General features: G+C 35.2%; 1 protein-coding gene and 2 long non-coding RNA genes across 9 annotated transcripts in view; 1 reads left to right on the top strand and 2 right to left on the bottom strand.

Annotated features, from left to right (window-relative positions):
* LOC149704956 (glutamate receptor ionotropic, kainate 2-like) overlaps nucleotides 1-8,933 on the bottom strand; it is a 33,324-nt gene extending 24,391 nt beyond the window's left edge. For 2 of the 5 annotated variants that reach the window (XM_089865089.1, XM_089865092.1), the window contains exon 1: nucleotides 8,343-8,933. In XM_089865089.1, the coding sequence (XP_089721215.1) occupies nucleotides 8,343-8,469 (127 nt within the window). In that variant the 5' untranslated portion in view covers nucleotides 8,470-8,933. The remainder of the gene's footprint in view (nucleotides 1-8,342) is intronic. The other 3 variants (XM_089865090.1, XM_089865093.1, XM_089865091.1) reach the window with 2 other exon arrangements.
* Nucleotides 8,934-9,166: 233 nt separating this feature from the next.
* Nucleotides 9,167-10,543, top strand: LOC149704955 (uncharacterized). 3 transcript variants are annotated; one of them, XR_016381470.1, is made up of 3 exons: nucleotides 9,167-9,627; nucleotides 9,746-9,850; nucleotides 10,319-10,543. It is a non-coding gene; the product is annotated as an uncharacterized LOC149704955 (long non-coding RNA). The 3 variants fall into 3 exon arrangements; XR_016381471.1 differs by lacking the exon at nucleotides 10,319-10,543 and adding an exon at nucleotides 9,978-10,119; XR_016381469.1 differs by lacking the exon at nucleotides 10,319-10,543 and adding an exon at nucleotides 9,978-10,119 and having other exon boundaries at nucleotides 9,746-9,863.
* Nucleotides 10,544-19,965: 9,422 nt separating this feature from the next.
* On the bottom strand, nucleotides 19,966-20,871 carry LOC149704954 (uncharacterized). The gene is made up of 2 exons (XR_016381468.1): nucleotides 20,684-20,871; nucleotides 19,966-20,598 (listed from the first exon to the last, which is right to left on the bottom strand). It is a non-coding gene; the product is annotated as an uncharacterized LOC149704954 (long non-coding RNA).
* Between the last annotated feature and the right edge of the window lie 12 nt (nucleotides 20,872-20,883).

Below are 20,883 nucleotides of genomic sequence, written 5' to 3'. Positions count from 1 at the left end.
ATAATGGACGCGTTTTAACCCGCTCAACTAATCACAGCGATGTACGTAGCAACGTATCTTTCCCATAATCCCTTTCGTATTTTTATCTGGAACATGTTTTTTCTAAAGATAGCATTCGCGTTAATTACAAGAAGGCCTCTAACTGGATCAGAACTTATAAGTTTACTGATAGGTTTATGTTATGATTCCACCCACGATCTATAATTAAAAATTTCGTACTTATAACCTTTATACAATATAGAAAAGTAATTGGATTGAAGCCGGAAGGAAATTTTATCTTAAGATGGCTGAACAAACACGATAGGACCTACGTGAAACTCTGCCGTGGGCGTATCGAGCCATATTCTTTATTTAAAAATTAAAGTCGACCTTTCTCATTGTATTAAGCTGAAAGAACCTTAATTTTCTTTCTCTATTTAATTCTGAAGGTTGCGATTAAAGTTAAGGAAAGCCAAATCCTATTAAAAAAAAGAAGTTAAACTTTGCAGGATCTAATTTTTATCCACAGCGAAACTATTAAGAGACAAACAAACACCGGTAAAAGGTATGAGATTAGTTCGTTTTAATCTTGGAATTAATCTATAACATCATTTTAAAGAAAACCCTTATCTTTGATTTTTAAAGTCATCGAACAGTGTAATTTTTTTTAGGCCTGAAACATTTTCGCGAGTGATCTTATGGGAGAAATGAGTTTTGCATATCAAGTGCTGTTCGAAGTGTAGTAGAGAGTAAATTAATATCAGTATGAATTTTATTCACTCTTTAAATCAAAGAAAGCCAGTTTTTTTAACTTTCGAATTTTATTCTAATTTGAATTAACGTACCCATAATTATGCCAGAAAAAAAAGAAATTATTAATATACTAATTTTCTTCTCAAACGAAATTAGCGTTAATTAAAAATTGATCTATCCTTAATGACCAGAAAATTTTAATTACCGAAAATTAAATTGAGTTTAATCCTAAAAAAAGAAAAAGTAACTGATAGACTAAAATTAAATTCTACCAGGCAATTAATGAAATTGCCAATTATAGACTCTCTCCTCTGAAGGAAGAAAGAAAGGAAGAATAAAGTAAGTTGAGCCCTCACAAAAATTTAACAAAGCTCTCCGTGGTATTTGTGAAGGTGAACTGAACCTATATCGTTCCCTATTGGCTATTGTCTTTACTTCTTTTTTTTTTGGCGTTTCCATAGCGGGTAATTAGTTGGTTGGTTCGTTTCATTCGACGCTCTTAAGGCTCGTGCTCTCGTTAAAAGGTGTATGGACAATATTAGGAAAACCCATGAGAGAAGAAAACTGTAGCTTGCCCGAAACAAGCTTTACTAGATGAAATGGTTGAGAAACGTAGTAAATAATGGTTCTATTGTAAGGTTACTCGTTCAACCATAAGTTTATAAGATGTATTTCGTAAGTATGACACTACGTCTACTTATTCTTTAGAAGCTTGCAAATTTGTTTTGGCAATTTTTTTCGTTAAAGCTTACAAAAGGAATATCAATTCAGGTGTTGTTTTTAATTTTTTTATTTTTCAGGTACTTGCGAAAAAATGTGTTTTCACCTTAGATATTGTATGGGATGACCTTTGACCTGAATCATCTCAAGCCAATTGAACTATTTTAAAATTCGCGAACACAGGTGGTGAGTGTTTAATTAAAAATAATTATGGTAATCGGTGAAGTCATCGCTGTTTTCATTTCATTGCTATCTTAAAGTATGAAATTTTGTAGCGAAGGAAGGTGAACCATCTTTTCTGTTAAACTTGATTCACCTCAGTTGGTCTTCTTTTCCCTTAGAGAGCATTAGGGCGATACAAGCTAAAAGTATTAAGGTTGACGAGGTTGCAGCTGCTCTTGACACCGTCTTTAAGCCAGACCCGATAATTAATGAACTCCCTAAAGACTCGATCGTAATTATTACGAGCAACCGTCCACTCTTCGACTTCCCCGTACGTGCTCATACCCCCACTTTTTTTATTCAACTCCTTGTCGAAGTGTTCTTTCCATAGGAGAATGCTCCCATGTTTTGCGTGACGTCTTTGGATGACACTCAAATGAGGATGAAAGAATTTATACCATGGATCTTATCAACCAAGACAACCATATAGGGACAGAAAAACTGGGCGATTTCTTTGTCGATTTAAAAATATGTAAGCAAGAGATTACGATTAGGATTGTAAATTTAATTTCAGCAATCATTATTTAAAATTTGGGCCGATTGGGACTTAAAAAGAAATTAGAAACTGTATTTTTTCTGGTATATTTCCGTAAGCTTAGTGTATCGGGCTGAAAAATAAGGCGGTGCCTCTGAACAAATGTCCACTTTAAAAATTAACTGGACCAGTTTTTAAATTAAATGCTTGAAGGCTTGGACTCTACTGGCCTAATGTCCAGTGAGAGGTATCATAAGTTTATAAGATGTTCCATAAGTTTTTCACTGGTTACCGAGAGCTTCTCATGAAGTGACGTTCGTGAAACTTCATAGATTCTCGTAAAGTGACGCCTGGTGAGGCTCTGTCAAAGGCTTAGTTCAGACTAAATAGGAAGATGGACTGCGTGTAAAACCGATTGTAATCGTTCTCGATCTAGATCTCAGTAAGTCTCTAGTATTACGAAGTATAGGTAGCGTCATACTTATGGAACATATCTTATAAACTTATGGAGGTATGAATGGTATTTGAAGTTTTGAAGTACCCCAGTTTGATTTACAGACAGACCTAATAACTAAGTTAACTTAATTGCGCAAACCTTTTTAATCATAGACGCATTCTCTACAAATTAAAGAGAGACAATTTTAGAAAGAGTGAGGAGAGAGCCATGTGGTGTCTAAAGAGGCTATGGGAAAACAGTTGGAAACATCTTTTAACGGTCTTCACTTTTCTCTGTTTTTCTCGACTTTTGGAATTCCCCGGGCGACAGAAAACTCTGGAAAACTTATTCCCTTGTCCAAAAACTCCAGATTTTTGTCCGTCCATTGCGGCAATCCTCCTTAAAAGTGACGAAAAAGGCCATAAAAGAGATCCGGTTTCAACCGCTAAGGACAAGCGAGAGGGAAACCAGAGTAATGACCATTTTTCCTGTTTTATTCTAAACTTTTGGGGGTTTTCTACCATGGGAAATGCTAGACGTTATTCCGTGATTCCTTGTAAATGTCACGACGGAAAAGTAACTAGGCTTTTGCCAAATTGCTTTTGTCGAGCAATACGAGAAACGAACTAAGGAGACGCCTTGAAAGACGCGATCAAATCTAGTTAAAGATTAATTAGTTAACGTAAATAACAAAATTTTTAATCCCTTCCAAGCCTGAGTACATCAAAGCAAACTTCTCACTGTTATTGGGGTTTAAAACAATAACTGTAAACGTAAGTTCATAAGATATGTTCCATAAGTTTGTCACTGGTTACAAACTGGAGCTTGTCATGAAGTGACGTAATTCATAGATTAGATTCTCGTAAAGCGACGCCTGGTGAGGCGCTATCAAAGGCTTAATTAGTACATACAGACTAAATAGGAAGATGAACTGCAAAACCGTGAGTAGTCAGTTCTCGCTTGTCGTTCTCGAACTAGTAAGTCTCTAGCCTTACGAAATAAAGGTAGTGTCATACTTATGGAGCATATATATATTATAAGCTTCTGCTTTCATTAATAACAAGGATGGAAGGAATTTTTCCAAACAAACAAAAATACAATCATTAAAAGATTTTTTCTTGAAATATTCTTTAATGGCACGTATTTCTCTAGTAAAATCCTGAATTCCAACGAATATTATCATTACTTTTCCGCAAATTTACTAAGAAACTCGAGCCGTTCTTATATTTCTGATTTATATGCATTGCCTTTGCCAACATATTTCCCAAAACAATGAGGGAGTTAAGAAGGAAAAAAAAACTCGTAAAACTAGGAGAATTGTCTGATTATATGAAACTAGAGAAGGTATTGCCTTAAGCTGTGTTCGAAAGAAGTATCCTATTCATGCATCTTAACTTACATTCGTACGGAATGAGATTTTCATTTTTTCTTCCTTACATAACAATAAAAATGAAAAATAAGCTTTTCTAGTTAAGTTTTCTACTGAAACGCAACAAATCAGTCATTATTTAAATCTGGCGGGTGTTAGCGAGGTATGTTTTGGTCCGTATCTATCCGACGCCATCTTGAACACAAGGAGGATAGGCTTCAGGTGTTACTCAAGGAGGCCAGACTCCTTGGTGGAGTCAAAAGCCAGGCCTCCTTGTGTAAATTTAATCCTCGTAGTCTGAAAACTATGTTAACCTTTGCTACTGGAAAATATACACGAATTTTGTCTGGAAGTATGGCTGGACTAGAATTTAGGTGTTTCAAAGTTCGGATAAAATGTACCCGACACTCGACCATTCATTATCCCTTGGAATATGGTTCTAGACGTTGGTCCTAGGTAAATATAATTATACTTCCCCTATCTTGTTAAACGGGGCTAATTAGCGAGACGAACGATAACGTTATACGATGTGTAGTGGCTTTATTACGTCCCATCCCAAATGGTTGGCACCCATCCGTTTGTCGACGACTCGTTGCCATTACAGTCTGAAGTAATTAGAAAGTCCAGTGACAAGGATAACGAGAGCCGAGTAGCTACGCGGTACAGTTAATTACTCCGCTTTATCCCATAAAAGAGTAAAGATATGTAACAGAAGTAACGCTAACATTTCACCATGTACAAAATTAGAAAGGAAACATCATCATAGAGCTGGATTTATTATTCGACCTCTCGAACGCGAGAAGTTAGAAAAACGAAGAGACTCGAATTGATTTGGTTCATATGATATAACTTTGTTCCTCTGGGAATCAAACTCCGAATGCAAACATATGCCTAAATGTTTTTTCGACTTTATTGAATAGGACCCCTTTATAGTATCTGTTCTTCAAGATACTGTAACTGTTTTTTATATATCCAAGAGGTTGTGGTTTTGTTTCTCCAGGTTTGTTTTAAATGTTTGAGGCGGATTTGGTTCCTGACAAATTTAAAAATGGAGTTGATAGTACCAGTGCCATAAAGGTAGGGCCTATTATGTTTTTATCACCTTGTTTCGCTTGAGGCTCAGTAACGTACTCGAGAAAATTACTCAGATGGCGATTTGTAAGGCAGATTTTATTACCTCTCCGAGTGACGTATGTCACGGAGAGGTTCTAATTTCGACGTGTCTGTGTGTGTGTCTGTCTGTCTGTCTGTCTGTCTGTCTGTTGTTATTGACTTACACCCCAGGGGACCGCGTTCGCAGTTTGAAAATCGGAGCAAACGTGTTCTCAATTTCCGGAAATTTCGGAAATTGTATTACACTTGCAGGCTATTGCTCCATTGCCTGTCTAACACCACCAGCCTCTGGTCTTTGTCCATCCCACATGGACACCAGTCTGTACACACTGGCTTCTAACACCACCATCTTCTGGTCTTTGTTTTTGTCCATCCCACATGGACACCAGTCTGTACACACTGGCTTCAACTCCATCATCATCCTTAAGGTTAAGACATACGCGGCGATCGGCCAGGGTTACGAGAAACGTCCGGCCTCCCAATGGTGGGGCTTCCACCAAAGGTTCACGCAATTGCGCTGTTCTTATTGTCCATCCCACATGGACACCAGTCTGTACACCTGGCTTCTACACCACCATCTTCTGGTCTTAGTTTTTGTCCATCCCACATGGACGCCAGTCTGTACACCTGGCTTCTACTCCATCATCATCCTTAATGTTAAGACATACGCGGCGATCGGCCAGGGTTACGAGAAACGTCCGGCCTCCCTAAGGTGGGGCTTCCACCAAAGGTTCACGCAATTGCGCTGTTCTTATCCATAGCTGCGATTCGAAACCCTTATATACTACCTATTTGAGTAAGGGGAAGCAACCGTCGTATGCTTCATTTCAAACGCCAATATTAGTCAAGTCTCTCAAGAATGTTTAATTGTTCTTTTTTAAAACGATGTAACGTTCAATAAGGCGAATAACTAACGAAGAAAATGTTAAATATTAATTATATTTATTTTAATATTTAAGATAATCTTGTTTCTCAATTCAAAATTAATACGGAAAGAGTTAAAAAGCAGTCTATGTTTTAGTCTGTGTATGTCCGTCCGTTAGTGCATCGCGTTAGCAGTTCGCTTTGTTTTGTGGAAAGAAATCCTACAAAACCTTGAAATTTTGTTTTCTCATAATGTATAATTAATATATGGAAATATTTTTCGTAATTTCGATGCCTTTAGTGGTTTTGTAGCTATAAAGCTCTGTTTCATTTTGATATCCCAAGAATATTTTTTAATATTATTATTTGAAATCGATGTTTATATATTACGTAAGCTATACTACATCTGTTTATAGCATAATCCTTTCTAAAGTGATTTCAAGAAGAACGCCACTATATTGGTCAAATGAACTATCATTTGTCAATAGGCCTAGTGAACCAAATAGTAAACGCATGGTTTTCGTTTCTGTAATGCAGAGACATTAACGGTTCAGAGTGAGCCGAAAGTTAATTACACTTTTAAATAATCAGGCTTAGATTTTATAATCATGGTGGAAATCTGGGCCGCGTTAAGCAGAGCTCAGCGCTGTTAGCAGTGTCCTACAGAACGGGATTTTGGTTTAGACGTCACGGTGCTCAGCGCTGAGCCAGCACGGTCACCGAAGACATTAGTCGGGTTGTTGGATAACGTGTCGTAAAACGCGTAGTTCTCAGCTTGGCGAAAAAAAAACATGGAGGAATTAATACAAATAGCTCTTGCTGATTCTGATGGGGCTATAGCTATTCATTTGACGTGAAACCAGTTGATCACGCGAGAATTTTAAGAGATATGTTAGTTTCTATGTTTAATTATAAAAGTTGTTCTTATCTATCTCCATAAATATGTTATCATACAATTTTTGTTAAGCCTTTGTACCTTGCACGCTTTATTGCGCTAGCTTATTTTTAAAACACCGATGACCGGAGAAAAGCTATGACGACAGATCTCACCGGTAAACGTTTTCCAAAATCCGCTGTCTTTTTTGGTGAGCTCTGCTGAACGCAGCCCAGATCAGTGAAGGTCTGATCGTTATCGGATTATAGCTTCGTGTTATCATGATTTTATGGTGCACGTTTACTTTCAGTGTGTGTAGCCACAAATAAGCTTTGGTGTTATGTAACGTTAATCGTCATGTAGACAAACTAAGAAAATTGTTGAGGTGAAACGAGAGGATAGTGTTTACATGGCAACCCTGTTGTGAATATGGCTTTGAACATAGAGGATATACAGTTGAGGAGTAGCAAATTGGGCCTTTACAAACAGGTAAAGGTAATATCGCTCCAAAGTTTTATCTCTTTATTTCCCGTTTTTCCCCCATCGGATGATTTTAATGTGTACAAGTATATCCTTATTGGATGTAAAATGTCGTCTGATTTACAGTATATTTGCTATGCTTTGTATACTGCTTTAATATTTCATAAATTATAACTTCAGTATTTGTTCATAAAAAAAGAAGAAACATTTCCATATCTGGGTAAATAAGTTTGTAAGTAGTTCTTCTCTTGACTCGGAGAGGTAATATTTTGGTTTTCCCAACTTGTTTGATATAATCTGCCAGGAGACTTAAGACGCAACGCGATGCTTATTAAGGAAATGTTCAATCCCATTCCCATAAAATTACATCGTGATAATTGATAATGAAAAACTGGATAAGACTCACAATTTTTAATAACATCTATCTATTTTGGGGAAAGTCATTAATCATAGTTTTACAAGAATTAAATTCTATCCTTCAAGAATACGGACACTAAATTTATTGTGCCAGCCATTTGAATCAGAATGCAAAAAAACATATTCTGCAAATTCCTAATCAGATAGATTTCACAATACGTATAACGTCTTGAAACGCACTTGCTTTTTTAGAACTTTGCGAATTGTAATGACTAAATTATTAGAAGTATTTTCACTATCAACGTATACTAGCCCCTTATCAGGGAACCCTTTTTGCTGTTTAGTTATCCATGGTTATTTTAATTAAAGAGATTTGTGGATGCACCGAATTGGTAATTATACTTAATTGATTTTTTAGGGGCTTCTCTAATTCCCGCAACCAAAATTTACAAGCACGAATACAGTGTACCTAAATGGCTTCTCTACGGATGAATTAAGCCTGAATTCTTAACTTTGAAATTTGGCACGCAATGTAACTTTTGGAAAAGGTTTTAAGTCGTTTTCGAGAAGCTGAGTAGGTTAGAATTATCTAGTACAAACTAAGATTAAAAGGGACAGAATTTGACTTGTCTATAGTGATTATGGAAGTAATATCTTCCTCCTGTCCATAAGCGCGGGTATTTGAAAGAAATGAACTTACCGATTTTAACCTGGGTGGTGGAGGTAGTCGCGACGCGGCCCGAGAAACAAACCAGCAGCATTCCGACCAAGAGGCAACAACAAGGTAGTACAAAGCGCTGACAAAAGGCATCGCTGGGTTTCAGCATCCCGGGCGCCGAGCGCACCAGTCCCGTCCGTAAAACGTTTTTAACGCGATTAATCTCTAACTGTCTAGCTTTTTAACTGGGTATTTTGTTTTATATTATTATAATTATTAAACTTTGACGAATAAGTACATTATATTATTACGGGGTCAATCTATTAATATTAGTTGCCAATGAGGGCTGACGACGGAAACTTCGCGAGTCGAAGCCGTCGGTGGAATTCGTGGCGAGCCGTGGAGGATGGAAATATTTGGAATGGGAAAATGATATTTAACCATTTTCTCCTTCTTTTCGATTTCCTCTTCTTCGGTGCTTTTCCTGACGAATATTATTTTCTCTCCTGTCCAGCTGGTTACACCGTCTCAACTTTATCATCGGTCATGACCCGTTTCGAGTTTCAAGAAGGACCGATGCCTCTCCACGACGAAATTCAGCGCCTACTCCCATCCAGCAACCGGTCATCGACTGTTATCCCTCTAGTTTGGATTGCGAGACTCGACCGTCCGGCGTCTCTCTACCCCCCCCTCTCTCTCTCTTGATTTCCTCCCTCTCTCTTAGCTCTCTTCGTCGTTGTCTTGGCAACGGGATGAAGACTAGAGTGTAGGACACGGTGCACCGTAATAGTCTTGCTTTTAACGAAAGTTTTTAAAGCATTTTATGTAATATAAATTAAAATTATTGTAGTTTTTGGGTGATTAATTGGTAGGTAACGTGAGATAACGTATAGCTGTAGCTAAGGAGCCGTTAAGCTTCGTTTTCATTGGCGCGAGAAAAAGGACGCGTAAATGCCAACGCGTACTTGTCGTTGTTGCGATACTAACGGTGGTATTTTAACAAATATCTAGACTCATCTCGTCCATAAGCGTAATATTAACATTCGTTAGGGTTTCGTCTCCATACTTGTTTGAAAGAAAGGACCTCGAGGGAAGAGGAAATGAGGAAAAATACATCTTTGTTTCGTGGCATTTCATAACTTTTGGAAAGGCCAGTTGTGTCGATATGGTTTCAATTGCTTTTATCAATGTTAAGATAATTGAATCTAGCTTATGATAAATTTTTGGTTTAAAACATCGCGAGGAAAATATCAATGCCAATTAAAAAGAGATAATTTATTTCAGAGGTACATTTCCAGGCCAGGTGTTTCGTGCGTCACCTTAAATAGTACGTATATATTAAATAAAGTAAATACTATATAAAATCTCTATAAATTATAGCTACACGTACGCTGTTTAGGATTCACCCTTTTTTCGGTAAATTACTATTTTGATTTTATTTTCAGAATCTGGATATAGTAACAATCATGAACACACGCCTATCCACGCTAATACTTCTGTTTCCAGACCAAAACATTGTTTTTCATCCAAGAACCCAAATTTCCGGAAGCGTAGGAAAACTTTGTACTTATAAGTTATATATTTCCAAGGCCGACTATATATGGTCGGCCTTGATATTTCTAAGCTGCTTAAAATTTGTTAATAACAGAATTTTTTTTATTTTTTCTCTTTTTTCAGGATCTGGACGCAACATTCATTCATTTCAATTAATAATTGTATGATCTTAATTTTTTATCTTTAATAAAAACAAATGTAATATACTGATATTGAAATATACGCATTATATTCCAAAATAAAAATTTGCATTAATATTCATAAATCTGGATGGTAAAATCATTTTTATTGATAAGCTTACTAATTTTGTCAGTGGCTGTGGTTTAGAAAAGGGGTCACATACACACAAGTACATCATATCCTCAGAATTAGACCCACTATATTAGAATTATTTAAAGTGCCATCCCAACAGAATAGAGTAGAAATATAGAAACACTAACACGAATTTTATTAATGAAATACAGAGCTAATGAGCTCAACACGTTACAAGTCATGAGCCTATTGACGTCTTCTTCCCAGTGTCAAGCAGAGGAGACGGGGTCGACGCCATTCAGTGATAAAGGAGGGCTTCTCATATCACACGACGCGAGCAAGCTTCAACGAAGTTTACTTTTTGTTTTTATATCTATATACTTTTGTTTATACTTCATAAATGTACTAAAGAATAAATAAATTGTTCGTCGATTTAATGAATCTCATTTTTTATTCCTTTTCTTGTCAATTAAGTAACAGGCATATATAGGATTTTAAAATGGATTGAATAGATTTAAATGGATTGGGAATATGGGTTAATTAGAGGTTCCCGGTAATCACCTTAGCACTGTTAAAGGCAGCGCGTCGAGGGGCTATTCACTAATGAAAATTTTCCTTTATTGCTGATTTTTATTTATGCTTTAAAAAAGGATAGGGATTCATTGGTGATTTAAAATGGATGGGGATTAATGGTTGCGTCTGGATTACGAGTAATTATCGAGGGGCTACTCACTAAAAACTCGTTAGCGATTTTAAACTGGATTGGGATTGTGGGTTATGAACGAATAATTAAGAATTCACACATTTGACGCTAGGGGCGCTGTATACGTAGTTACGTATTTACTGACATCTAAAACATGATAAAATTCTGCTAGACATTCGTGTAAGCAATATATAGTTCAAAAATTGCCGCTAGGGGCGCTGTATACGTAGTTACGTATTTACTGACATCTAAAACATGATAAAATTCTGCTAGACATTCGTGTAAGCAATATATAGTTCAAAAATTGCCGCTAGGGGCGCTGTATACGTAGTTACGTATTTACTGACATCTAATACATGAAGAAATTTGCCGCTAGGGGCGCTGTATACGTAGTTACGTATTTACTGACATCTAATACATGAAGAAATTTGCCGCTAGGGGCGCTGTTATATAGGCCTAACGGTGTGTTCTCTTAATTGAATTAGCGCCCACGTCACACTTCGAAGCGCCCCCAACGACGGAATTAACTATAAAACTCGGACGCCACTTGTCCAGATTTCTTTTCTCTCTGCGAAGGCGACCAGTCAACATCGTTCCTTGATCAGCTCCTCGTAATCCTGACTTTCGAAGGCAGTATTGGATGGAAAGCCACGTTTTACGCCGATGTTGGGACGTGACTCTGAGCTCTCCGCCATTGGATGTCCATTAGAACGTTGAAATCAACGCGAAAGGTTAAGCCTAGTACGGTATGTGTGAAAGTCTTTCAATAATCCAAAGCCATCCAGCTAGCATTTTATTATTTTATTTAATCCTAGAGTTTAAATTATTTAGGTAGAGTTAATTGTTAGTTAATTATGTTTATTTATTGAAAATTAACTACAATATGAAGAAATTTCCAGACACGAGGTCAGTTAGACAAGGCTTAATTTAGAACATCTTAAATCAAGTACTTGGGCTCATATTAGGGGAAATTAAATTTCTATCTATTTTAAATAACAAACCTGGACTGTTTGCAAATTAGGTCTCATTTAACGGCGCGAAACTATATTGCCTAAAATGAGTAACGTATGGTTTAACGGGGCCAGATTAGGTTGCACTAGGCTAGGCTAAACCTTTTATAAAAATTTATCCGGGCCTGGTACTGATCTCTAAGTTTTTACTTTATGCCGTCGTTTTAATTTAAATTAACGAGGGTATTTTAGAATTATTACGCGTAAATTATAGATTTGAGATTTTAAAATATCATTCGTGGCAGTATTTAATTATTTTAGATAATGAACTACGGTCTATTTAATAATTTATGTGTTTAAATTAATTAGGGTTAACTGTTAATAAGTTATCATTAATTATGGAGATTTAAGTCAATTTAATAATTTTAAAATGAGCCACGAACGCGAAGTTAAGGCTTGATTTTTAATTTATATTTACGGGAATATTTTACGTAGTTTTTTTCTTAAATAATTTTAATCTATGGTATTTTTCCGTGAGTTATTATTTTGTTAGGACCTTAAGTAGCCGTTTAATTCTGATATGGAAATATCCTAAATGGAAATTGCTTAATATTTAGTTCAATTCTTACATTTTATATATGGGAATATTTTACTTGGTTTTTTTTTCTTAATTATTTTGCTAGGACCTTAAAGTAGCCCTTTAATTCTGATTTGGCTTAATTTTTAGTGTGATTTTTAAATAGGAATATTTTACCAAGTTTTTCTTCCATAATTTACGGAAACAACCATAGATTAAAATTATTTTTTTGTTAGGCCCCTCCAATTCTTATAAATATTTGTTATTAATATATTTTCATTTTTAGACGCCATGATGTTCTTGGATATTCTGTTGCTGGTCATTCGGAGAAATATCCTAGCAGATGATTTCAACCTTTGTCAGAGACGCTCATTCCAGATGACATCTTTCTTGGATTTGCGATACAAGATCTTTTCAACCTGTGGTGGCCATGCAATCCTTCTCTACAAAGATGCGATGAACATCACCAAATCTAGAAAATTCAAATTTTTATTAGAATTATATTTGCAACTACTTAATTTCTTTTTACACGTTCAAACTTCAATTTACGGGACACATTATTCTTTTTTTTGTTGAAAATTTTTGTAAACATCTTATTTTTTTACTTTTTGTTCAATAAATTATGCCTTAAACCACTTTTTTTGTTTTCTTAAAAAATTATTTGATTAAGAGGGATGGTTTGAATTTTTTAGCTCTAAACAGATAGCCTATTTTTTGGGGACCCTCTTTTAAGCTTCTTTTATCTTATATAAAAAATGAAAAGCTCACTATTTTAAAAAGGGAAAAAATGGAAAAAATAAGCTTAAATTGGTTAAAAAAGTAAAAAAAAGGGGCCTAAAAATACTACCCTAAGTCCAGACCCTAAAAAATTCAAGCCATCCCCCTTATCGAAACTTTTTAAAGAAAACAAAGAACGTGAGCCAAGGCAAAATTTTTTATTGAGAAAAAAACAATTGAGGTGTTTACAAAAATTTTCTACGAAAAAATATTTAAAGCGTTCCGTAAATTAGAATTTGACCGCGTAAAATTAAATGGGGTAGGCTAGTTACCAATTCAATTTAAGAATAAAATTAAGTTTGTTGGCGGAAAAACTTCGCGGTCCAATCAGTTTGAAGGCCTTGTGTTTCGCAAATCCAAGAAAGATGTCATCTGGATTGAGGGTCCTTAACATCGGATGAACTTCCAAGTCTACTTGAAAACGTCTCTGAATGACCAGCAACAGCTTATCCAAGAAAATCATTCGCGTCTAAAAATTAAAATAAATTAATTACAAATATTAAGGCAATGCCTAATTTTAAAATAAGTGCTACTTTAAGCCAAACAGAATAATAATTTACCGAAATAATCCCATATATTTAAATAATTAGCTAAGAAATTTTTTTAATAATCTAAGCTAAATTTCTTAAGCCTTGCTCAAATGTCTTAACCTCGTTGTCGTCGTTTATTTAATTTTAATTCAAAATTATTATTTAATCAGGGAGAGCCAATAAGATAATTTAATTTTTTGGTTACGTGTTGAAGGAAGGGGCTATATACTCGGCTATGAGTCGGACTGAAGTAAAGGCCAAACGTTGTGCATTCCGTCTTAAAAAAAATAAATCTATTCCTTATTTAATACACTCAATTTACGTAAATAATAATAATTAACTGCCTGCTTCATTAAAACTACTTAATTTATTAAAACAATAAGCTGTTTAAAAAAGGCTTACATTTACTGCGCATTAACAAGTTTGTTCATTCCAACATGGCCTTGCTGAATCGATTCCAAAGGATCATTCAATGGCGGAAAAGAGCTCTAGAAACTGGATTTATTCCTTGCCGGCGAAAAGAAAAATGGCTGATCGTCGGCGAAAGGCCTGATTTCCAAGAGCTGAGCAGGAAACGATCTTGACTCCACGATGCCAATCAAAGAAAGAAATTTCAGTCGGTTACTCCAGAACATAGTTCTCTCCCGCAAGATTTACGCCCTCAAGACGTTAAAAGCAGACGACATAAATATATTGTGTCTGCAATATTGGCAGACGGCAGGAAACAGACAAATTTTACGGAATTTTAGGGAAATTTTCATTTTCGCTCCAAGGAAACTACTCCATGGAAAAGGAAAATGAAGCTATGGAGCAATATTGTAGGAAACACCAAATTTTATGGAATTTTAGGGAAACTTTCATTTTCGCTCCATAAAAATTACTCCATGGAAAAGGACAATGGAAGGTATGGAGCTATATTGTAGGAGACACCAAATTTTATGGAATTTTAAAGAAAGTTATCTTCTCGCTCCAAGAAAATTACTCCATGGAATTGGCCAACGGAAAAACGGTATTACTCCAATTAGTGTCGTCTGCTTTTAACGTCTTGAGGGCGTAAATCTTGCGGGAGAAAACTTTTTTCTGGAGTAACCAACCGAAATTTGTTTCTTTGATTGGCATCGTGGAGTCAAGATCGTTTCCTGCTCAGCTCTTGGAAATCAGGCCTTTCGCCGACGATCAGCCATTTTTCTTTTCGCCGGCAAGGAATAAATCCAGTTTCTAGAGCTCTTTTCCGCCATTGAATGATCCTTTGGAATCGATTCAGCAAGGCCATGTTGGAATGAACAAACTTGTTAATGCGCAGTAAATGTAAGCCTTTTTTAAACAGCTTATTGTTTTAATAAATTAAGTAGTTTTAATGAAGCAGGCAGTTAATTATTATTATTTACGTAAATTGAGTGTATTAAATAAGGAATAGATTTATTTTTTTTAAGACGGAATGCACAACGTTTGGCCTTTACTTCAGTCCGACTCATAGCCGAGTATATAGCCCCTTCCTTCAACACGTAACCAAAAAATTAAATTATCTTATTGGCTCTCCCTGATTAAATAATAATTTTGAATTAAAATTAAATAAACGACGACAACGAGGTTAAGACATTTGAGCAAGGCTTAAGAAATTTAGCTTAGATTATTAAAAAAATTTCTTAGCTAATTATTTAAATATATGGGATTATTTCGGTAAATTATTATTCTGTTTGGCTTAAAGTAGCACTTATTTTAAAATTAGGCATTGCCTTAATATTTGTAATTAATTTATTTTAATTTTTAGACGCGAATGATTTTCTTGGATAAGCTGTTGCTGGTCATTCAGAGACGTTTTCAAGTAGACTTGGAAGTTCATCCGATGTTAAGGACCCTCAATCCAGATGACATCTTTCTTGGATTTGCGAAACACAAGGCCTTCAAACTGATTGGACCGCGAAGTTTTTCCGCCAACAAACTTAATTTTATTCTTAAATTTAATTGGTAACTAGCCTACCCCATTTAATTTTACGCGGTCAAATTCTAATTTACGGAACGCTTTAAATATTTTTTCGTAGAAAATTTTTGTAAACACCTCAATTGTTTTTTTCTCAATAAAAAAATTTTCCCTTGGCTCACGTTCTTTGTTTTCTTTAAAAAGTTTCGATAAGGGGGATGGCTTGAATTTTTTAGGGTCTGGACTTGGGGTAGTATTTTTAGGCCCCTTTTTAGGCTTTTTTTTACTTTTTTAACCAATTTAAGCTTATTTTTTCCATTTTTTCCCTTTTTAAAATAGTGAGCTTTTCATTTTTTATATAAGATAAAAGAAGCTTAAAAGAGGGTCCCCAAAAAATAGGCTATCTGTTTAGAGCTAAAAAATTCAAACCATCCCTCTTAATCAAATAATTTTTTAAGAAAACAAAAAAGTGGTTTAAGGCATAATTTATTGAACAAAAAGTAAAAAAATAAGATGTTTACAAAAATTTTCAACAAAAAAAAGAATAATGTGTACCGTAAATTGAAGTTTGAACGTGTAAAAAGAAATTAAGTAGTTGCAAATATAATTCTAATAAAAATTTGAATTTTCTAGATTTGGTGATGTTCATCGCATCTTTGTAGAGAAGGATTGCATGGCCACCACAGGTTGAAAAGATCTTGTATCGCAAATCCAAGAAAGATGTCATCTGGAATGAGCGTCTCTGACAAAGGTTGAAATCATCTGCTAGGATATTTCTCCGAATGACCAGCAACAGAATATCCAAGAACATCATGGCGTCTAAAAATGAAAATATATTAATAACAAATATTTATAAGAATTGGAGGGGCCTAACAAAAAAATAATTTTAATCTATGGTTGTTTCCGTAAATTATGGAAGAAAAACTTGGTAAAATATTCCTATTTAAAAATCACACTAAAAATTAAGCCAAATCAGAATTAAAGGGCTACTTTAAGGTCCTAGCAAAATAATTAAGAAAAAAAAACCAAGTAAAATATTCCCATATATAAAATGTAAGAATTGAACTAAATATTAAGCAATTTCCATTTAAGATATTTCCATATTCCCATATATAAAATGTAAGAATTGAACTAAATATTAAGCAATTTCCATTTAAGATATTTCCATATCAGAATTAAACGGCTACTTAAGGTCCTAACAAAATAATAACTCACGGAAAAATACCATAGATTAAAATTATTTAAGAAAAAAACTACGTAAAATATTCCCGTAAATATAAATTAAAAATCAAGCCTTAACTTCGCGTTCGTGGCTCATTTTAAAATTATTAAATTGACTTAAATCTCCATAATTAATGATAACTTATTAACAGTTAACCCTAATTAATTTAAACACATAATTTATTAAATAGACCGTAGTTCATTATCTAAAATAATTAAATACTGCCACGAATGATATTTTAAAATCTCAAATCTATAATTTACGCGTAATAATTCTAAAATACCCTCGTTAATTTAAATTAAAACGACGGCATAAAGTAAAAACTTAGAGATCAGTACCAGGCCCGGATAAATTTTTATAAAAGGTTTAGCCTAGCCTAGTGCAACCTAATCTGGCCCCGTTAAACCATACGTTACTCATTTTAGGCAATATAGTTTCGCGCCGTTAAATGAGACCTAATTTGCAAACAGTCGAGGTTTGTTATTTAAAATAGATAGAAATTTAATTTCCCCTAATATGAGCCCAAGTACTTGATTTAAGATGTTCTAAATTAAGCCTTGTCTAACTGACCTCGTGTCTGGAAATTTCTTCATATTGTAGTTAATTTTCAATAAATAAACATAATTAACTAACAATTAACTCTACCTAAATAATTTAAACTCTAGGATTAAATAAAATAATAAAATGCTAGCTGGATGGCTTTGGATTATTGAAAGACTTTCACACATACCGTACTAGGCTTAACCTTTCGCGTTGATTTCAACGTTCTAATGGACATCCAATGGCGGAGAGCTCAGAGTCACGTCCCAACATCGGCGTAAAACGTGGCTTTCCATCCAATACTGCCTTCGAAAGTCTGGATTACGAGGAGCTGATCAAGGAACGATGTTGACTGGTCGCCTTCGCAGAGAGAAAAGAAATCTGGACAAGTGGCGTCCGAGTTTTATAGTTAATTCCGTCGTTGGGGGCGCTTCGAAGTGTGACGTGGGCGCTAATTCAAATAAGAGAACACACCGTTAGGCCTATATAACAGCGCCCCTAGCGGCAAATTTCTTCATGTATTAGATGTCAGTAAATACGTAACTACGTATACAGCGCCCCTAGCGGCAAATTTCTTCATGTATTAGATGTCAGTAAATACGTAACTACGTATACAGCGCCCCTAGCGGCAATTTTTGAACTATATATTGCTTACACGAATGTCTAGCAGAATTTTATCATGTTTTAGATGTCAGTAAATACGTAACTACGTACACAGCGCCCCTAGCGGCAATTTATGCACTATCTATTGCTTACACGAATGTCTAGCAGAATTTTATCATGTTTTAGATGTCAGTAAATACGTAACTACGTATACAGCGCCCCTAGCGTCAAATGTGTGAATTCTTAATTATTCGTTCATAACCCACAATCCCAATCCAGTTTAAAATCGCTAACGAGTTTTTAGTGAGTAGCCCCTCGATAATTACTCGTAATCCAGACGCAACCATTAATCCCCATCCATTTTAAATCACCAATGAATCCCTATCCTTTTTTAAAGCATAAATAAAAATCAGCAATAAAGGAAAATTTTCATTAGTGAATAGCCCCTCGACGCGCTGCCTTTAACAGTGCTAAGGTGATTACCGGGAACCTCTAATTAACCCATATTCCCAATCCATTTAAATCTATTCAATCCATTTTAAAATCCTATATATGCCTGTTACTTAATTGACAAGAAAAGGAATAAAAAATGAGATTCATTAAATCGACGAACAATTTATTTATTCTATAGTACATTTATGAAGTATAAACAAAAGTATATAGGGTCAGTATGCATAACTTTGGACACTTTTTGCATAACCTTGAATAACTTCCGTTGCTTATATGTTAGACTCAAAATTAAAAAAGCAATGGAGAGAAGCATTCTTAAGACACATTCTCACAAGTTTTCAACTTTTTAAATGGAACACATTTTTCGCAAAGTAGAGTTCCCCAAAGGCCGAATTCGTGCTCAACTTTGGACACTTCTATGTAACTTTGGACGCCCCTTCCTAACTTTGGACACCCCTTCCTAACTTTGGACAGCGAAAAAAGGGTGACTTGGGCACGCATTAGGCGAATCACAATTTCAAAAGTTAAAATATAGGCTTAGGCCGACCTAGACGTATGCCTAAAATAGGCCTATAGGCCTATAAAAAATCAGAAATTTCTTTAAAACAAACTTTATTAAATATGGGGCTACTTATGTAGGTTTTTAGGTATATAGGGCCTAGGCCTATTTTGGCGCGCTGTTTGCCGCGTAACAATTTTAACAAACTGAGGACGTGTCCCTTATTGTTTTAAACTCTAAAAAAGGCTAATATCGCGAGTTAATTAGTGTTAACAAACGGAGAAATCGGCCAGCATGAAAGTGTCCAAAGTTGGAAATTTGCCCAGGTGTTTTAAAAGCTGAATATTTCGTCGAATTTCCCGCGTAAGACAGTGTTTAAAATACGGATTATGAAGCCAAAAAGTTGCTCTTTCGAATGGTTTCTAGTTTGTTCAGGTATGATTTCTCTAATTTTCGTCAAACCTTATTTCCCGGGACCAAAGGGTTGACCCCCGTCAAATTTGGCCGTAATTTAAATGGACGAGTTTGGGGAGTGGGCTAATTTGGCTCGTAACGTAGTCGGATGTTATTCTACGACTTTGAAGTATTTTTTTCTAAATTCCTCACATTCTAAGCTTTAAAATGAGCTATTTCATTATCAATTTGATGCATCCAGTAATTAAATATGATTTTTATAATAAAAGTGTCTAAAGTTGCAGCTGTCCAAAGTTAGGCACACTGACCCTAGATATAAAAACAAAAAGTAAACTTCGTTGAAGCTTGCTCGCGTCGTGTGATATGAGAAGCCCTCCTTTATCACTGAATGGCGTCGACCCCGTCTCCTCTGCTTGACACTGGGAAGAAGACGTCAATAGGCTCATGACTTGTAACGTGTTGAGCTCATTAGCTCTGTATTTCATTAATAAAATTCGTGTTAGTGTTTCTATATTTCTACTCTATTCTGTTGGGATGGCACTTTAAATAATTCTAATATAGTGGGTCTAATTCTGAGGATATGATGTACTTGTATGTATGTGACCCTTTTTCTAAACCACAGCCACTGACAAAATTAGTAAGCTTATCAATAAAAATGATTTTACCATCCAGATTTATGAATATTAATGCAATTTTTTATTTTGGAATATAATGCGTATATTTCAATATCAGTATATTACATTTGTTCTTATTAAAGATAAAAAATTAAGATGATACAATTATTAATTGAAATGAATGAATGTTGCGTCCAGATCCTGAAAAAAGAGAAAAAATGAAAAAATTCTGTTATTAACAAATTTTAAAGCAAAGCGCGGGTCCCTTCGTTGCCCCTTAGAAACTTTCCCTCTGAGCACCAAAAATGGGCTCCGAGAAGTGTCGCCTTCTAGTGGCCGGAAAATAGAATATTTTCAAATATATTTAATTTATATTATAAGTGCTGTTTCACTCTTCCCTGGGGATAAATTAGGCTATAATCTCTTAAAGACATATATAAATAGCTGAGAAAATTATAATATAAATTGGTACGATATAAATCCTTTATGATTCCGTACTGTACGACCCTATGTAAACGCTGAGGATGCTGGGAGGAATTCGGTGCCTAAGCTGTAGTACAGAGGAAACGTTTCAGGTATAGGGTTTCCCACTCAATTCTGCTCTCCTTCAAGGTTGAAGCCTCCATAAACTACTCTCAAGCGCGTTAAATTTGACGTGCTTTGTGGCGCGCTGATGGAAACTAAGCTTTAACCTGAGAACGGGGAGACAATTCTGTATTTGAACATTCTCAGATCTTAAATGGGTTTTTGGTGAAGGAATAATAGAATAATACACACAGTGAACAGGGAGTATTATCTAGTAGAAGTCAAGGTTCCATCAGTTATATATTTCTAAGCTGCTTTTAAAAGAACTTTCGTTCTCACTCCAAGAAAATTACTCAGTTGAAAAGCCAATGGATAACGGCCGTTATTAATTAATTTCTTAAAGCATAGTTTAAATCGCAAAATACTTTTAATTAAAAAAACGTTACACGCGC

The sequence above is a fragment of the Phalangium opilio genome, unplaced genomic scaffold (assembly GCF_054372755.1).
Source record: "Phalangium opilio isolate 3A_F unplaced genomic scaffold, DU_Popi_V2 ptg000014l_1, whole genome shotgun sequence".
Taxonomy (NCBI): Eukaryota; Metazoa; Arthropoda; class Arachnida; order Opiliones; family Phalangiidae; genus Phalangium; species Phalangium opilio.
This window is presented reverse-complemented; position numbering and strand designations above follow the sequence as displayed.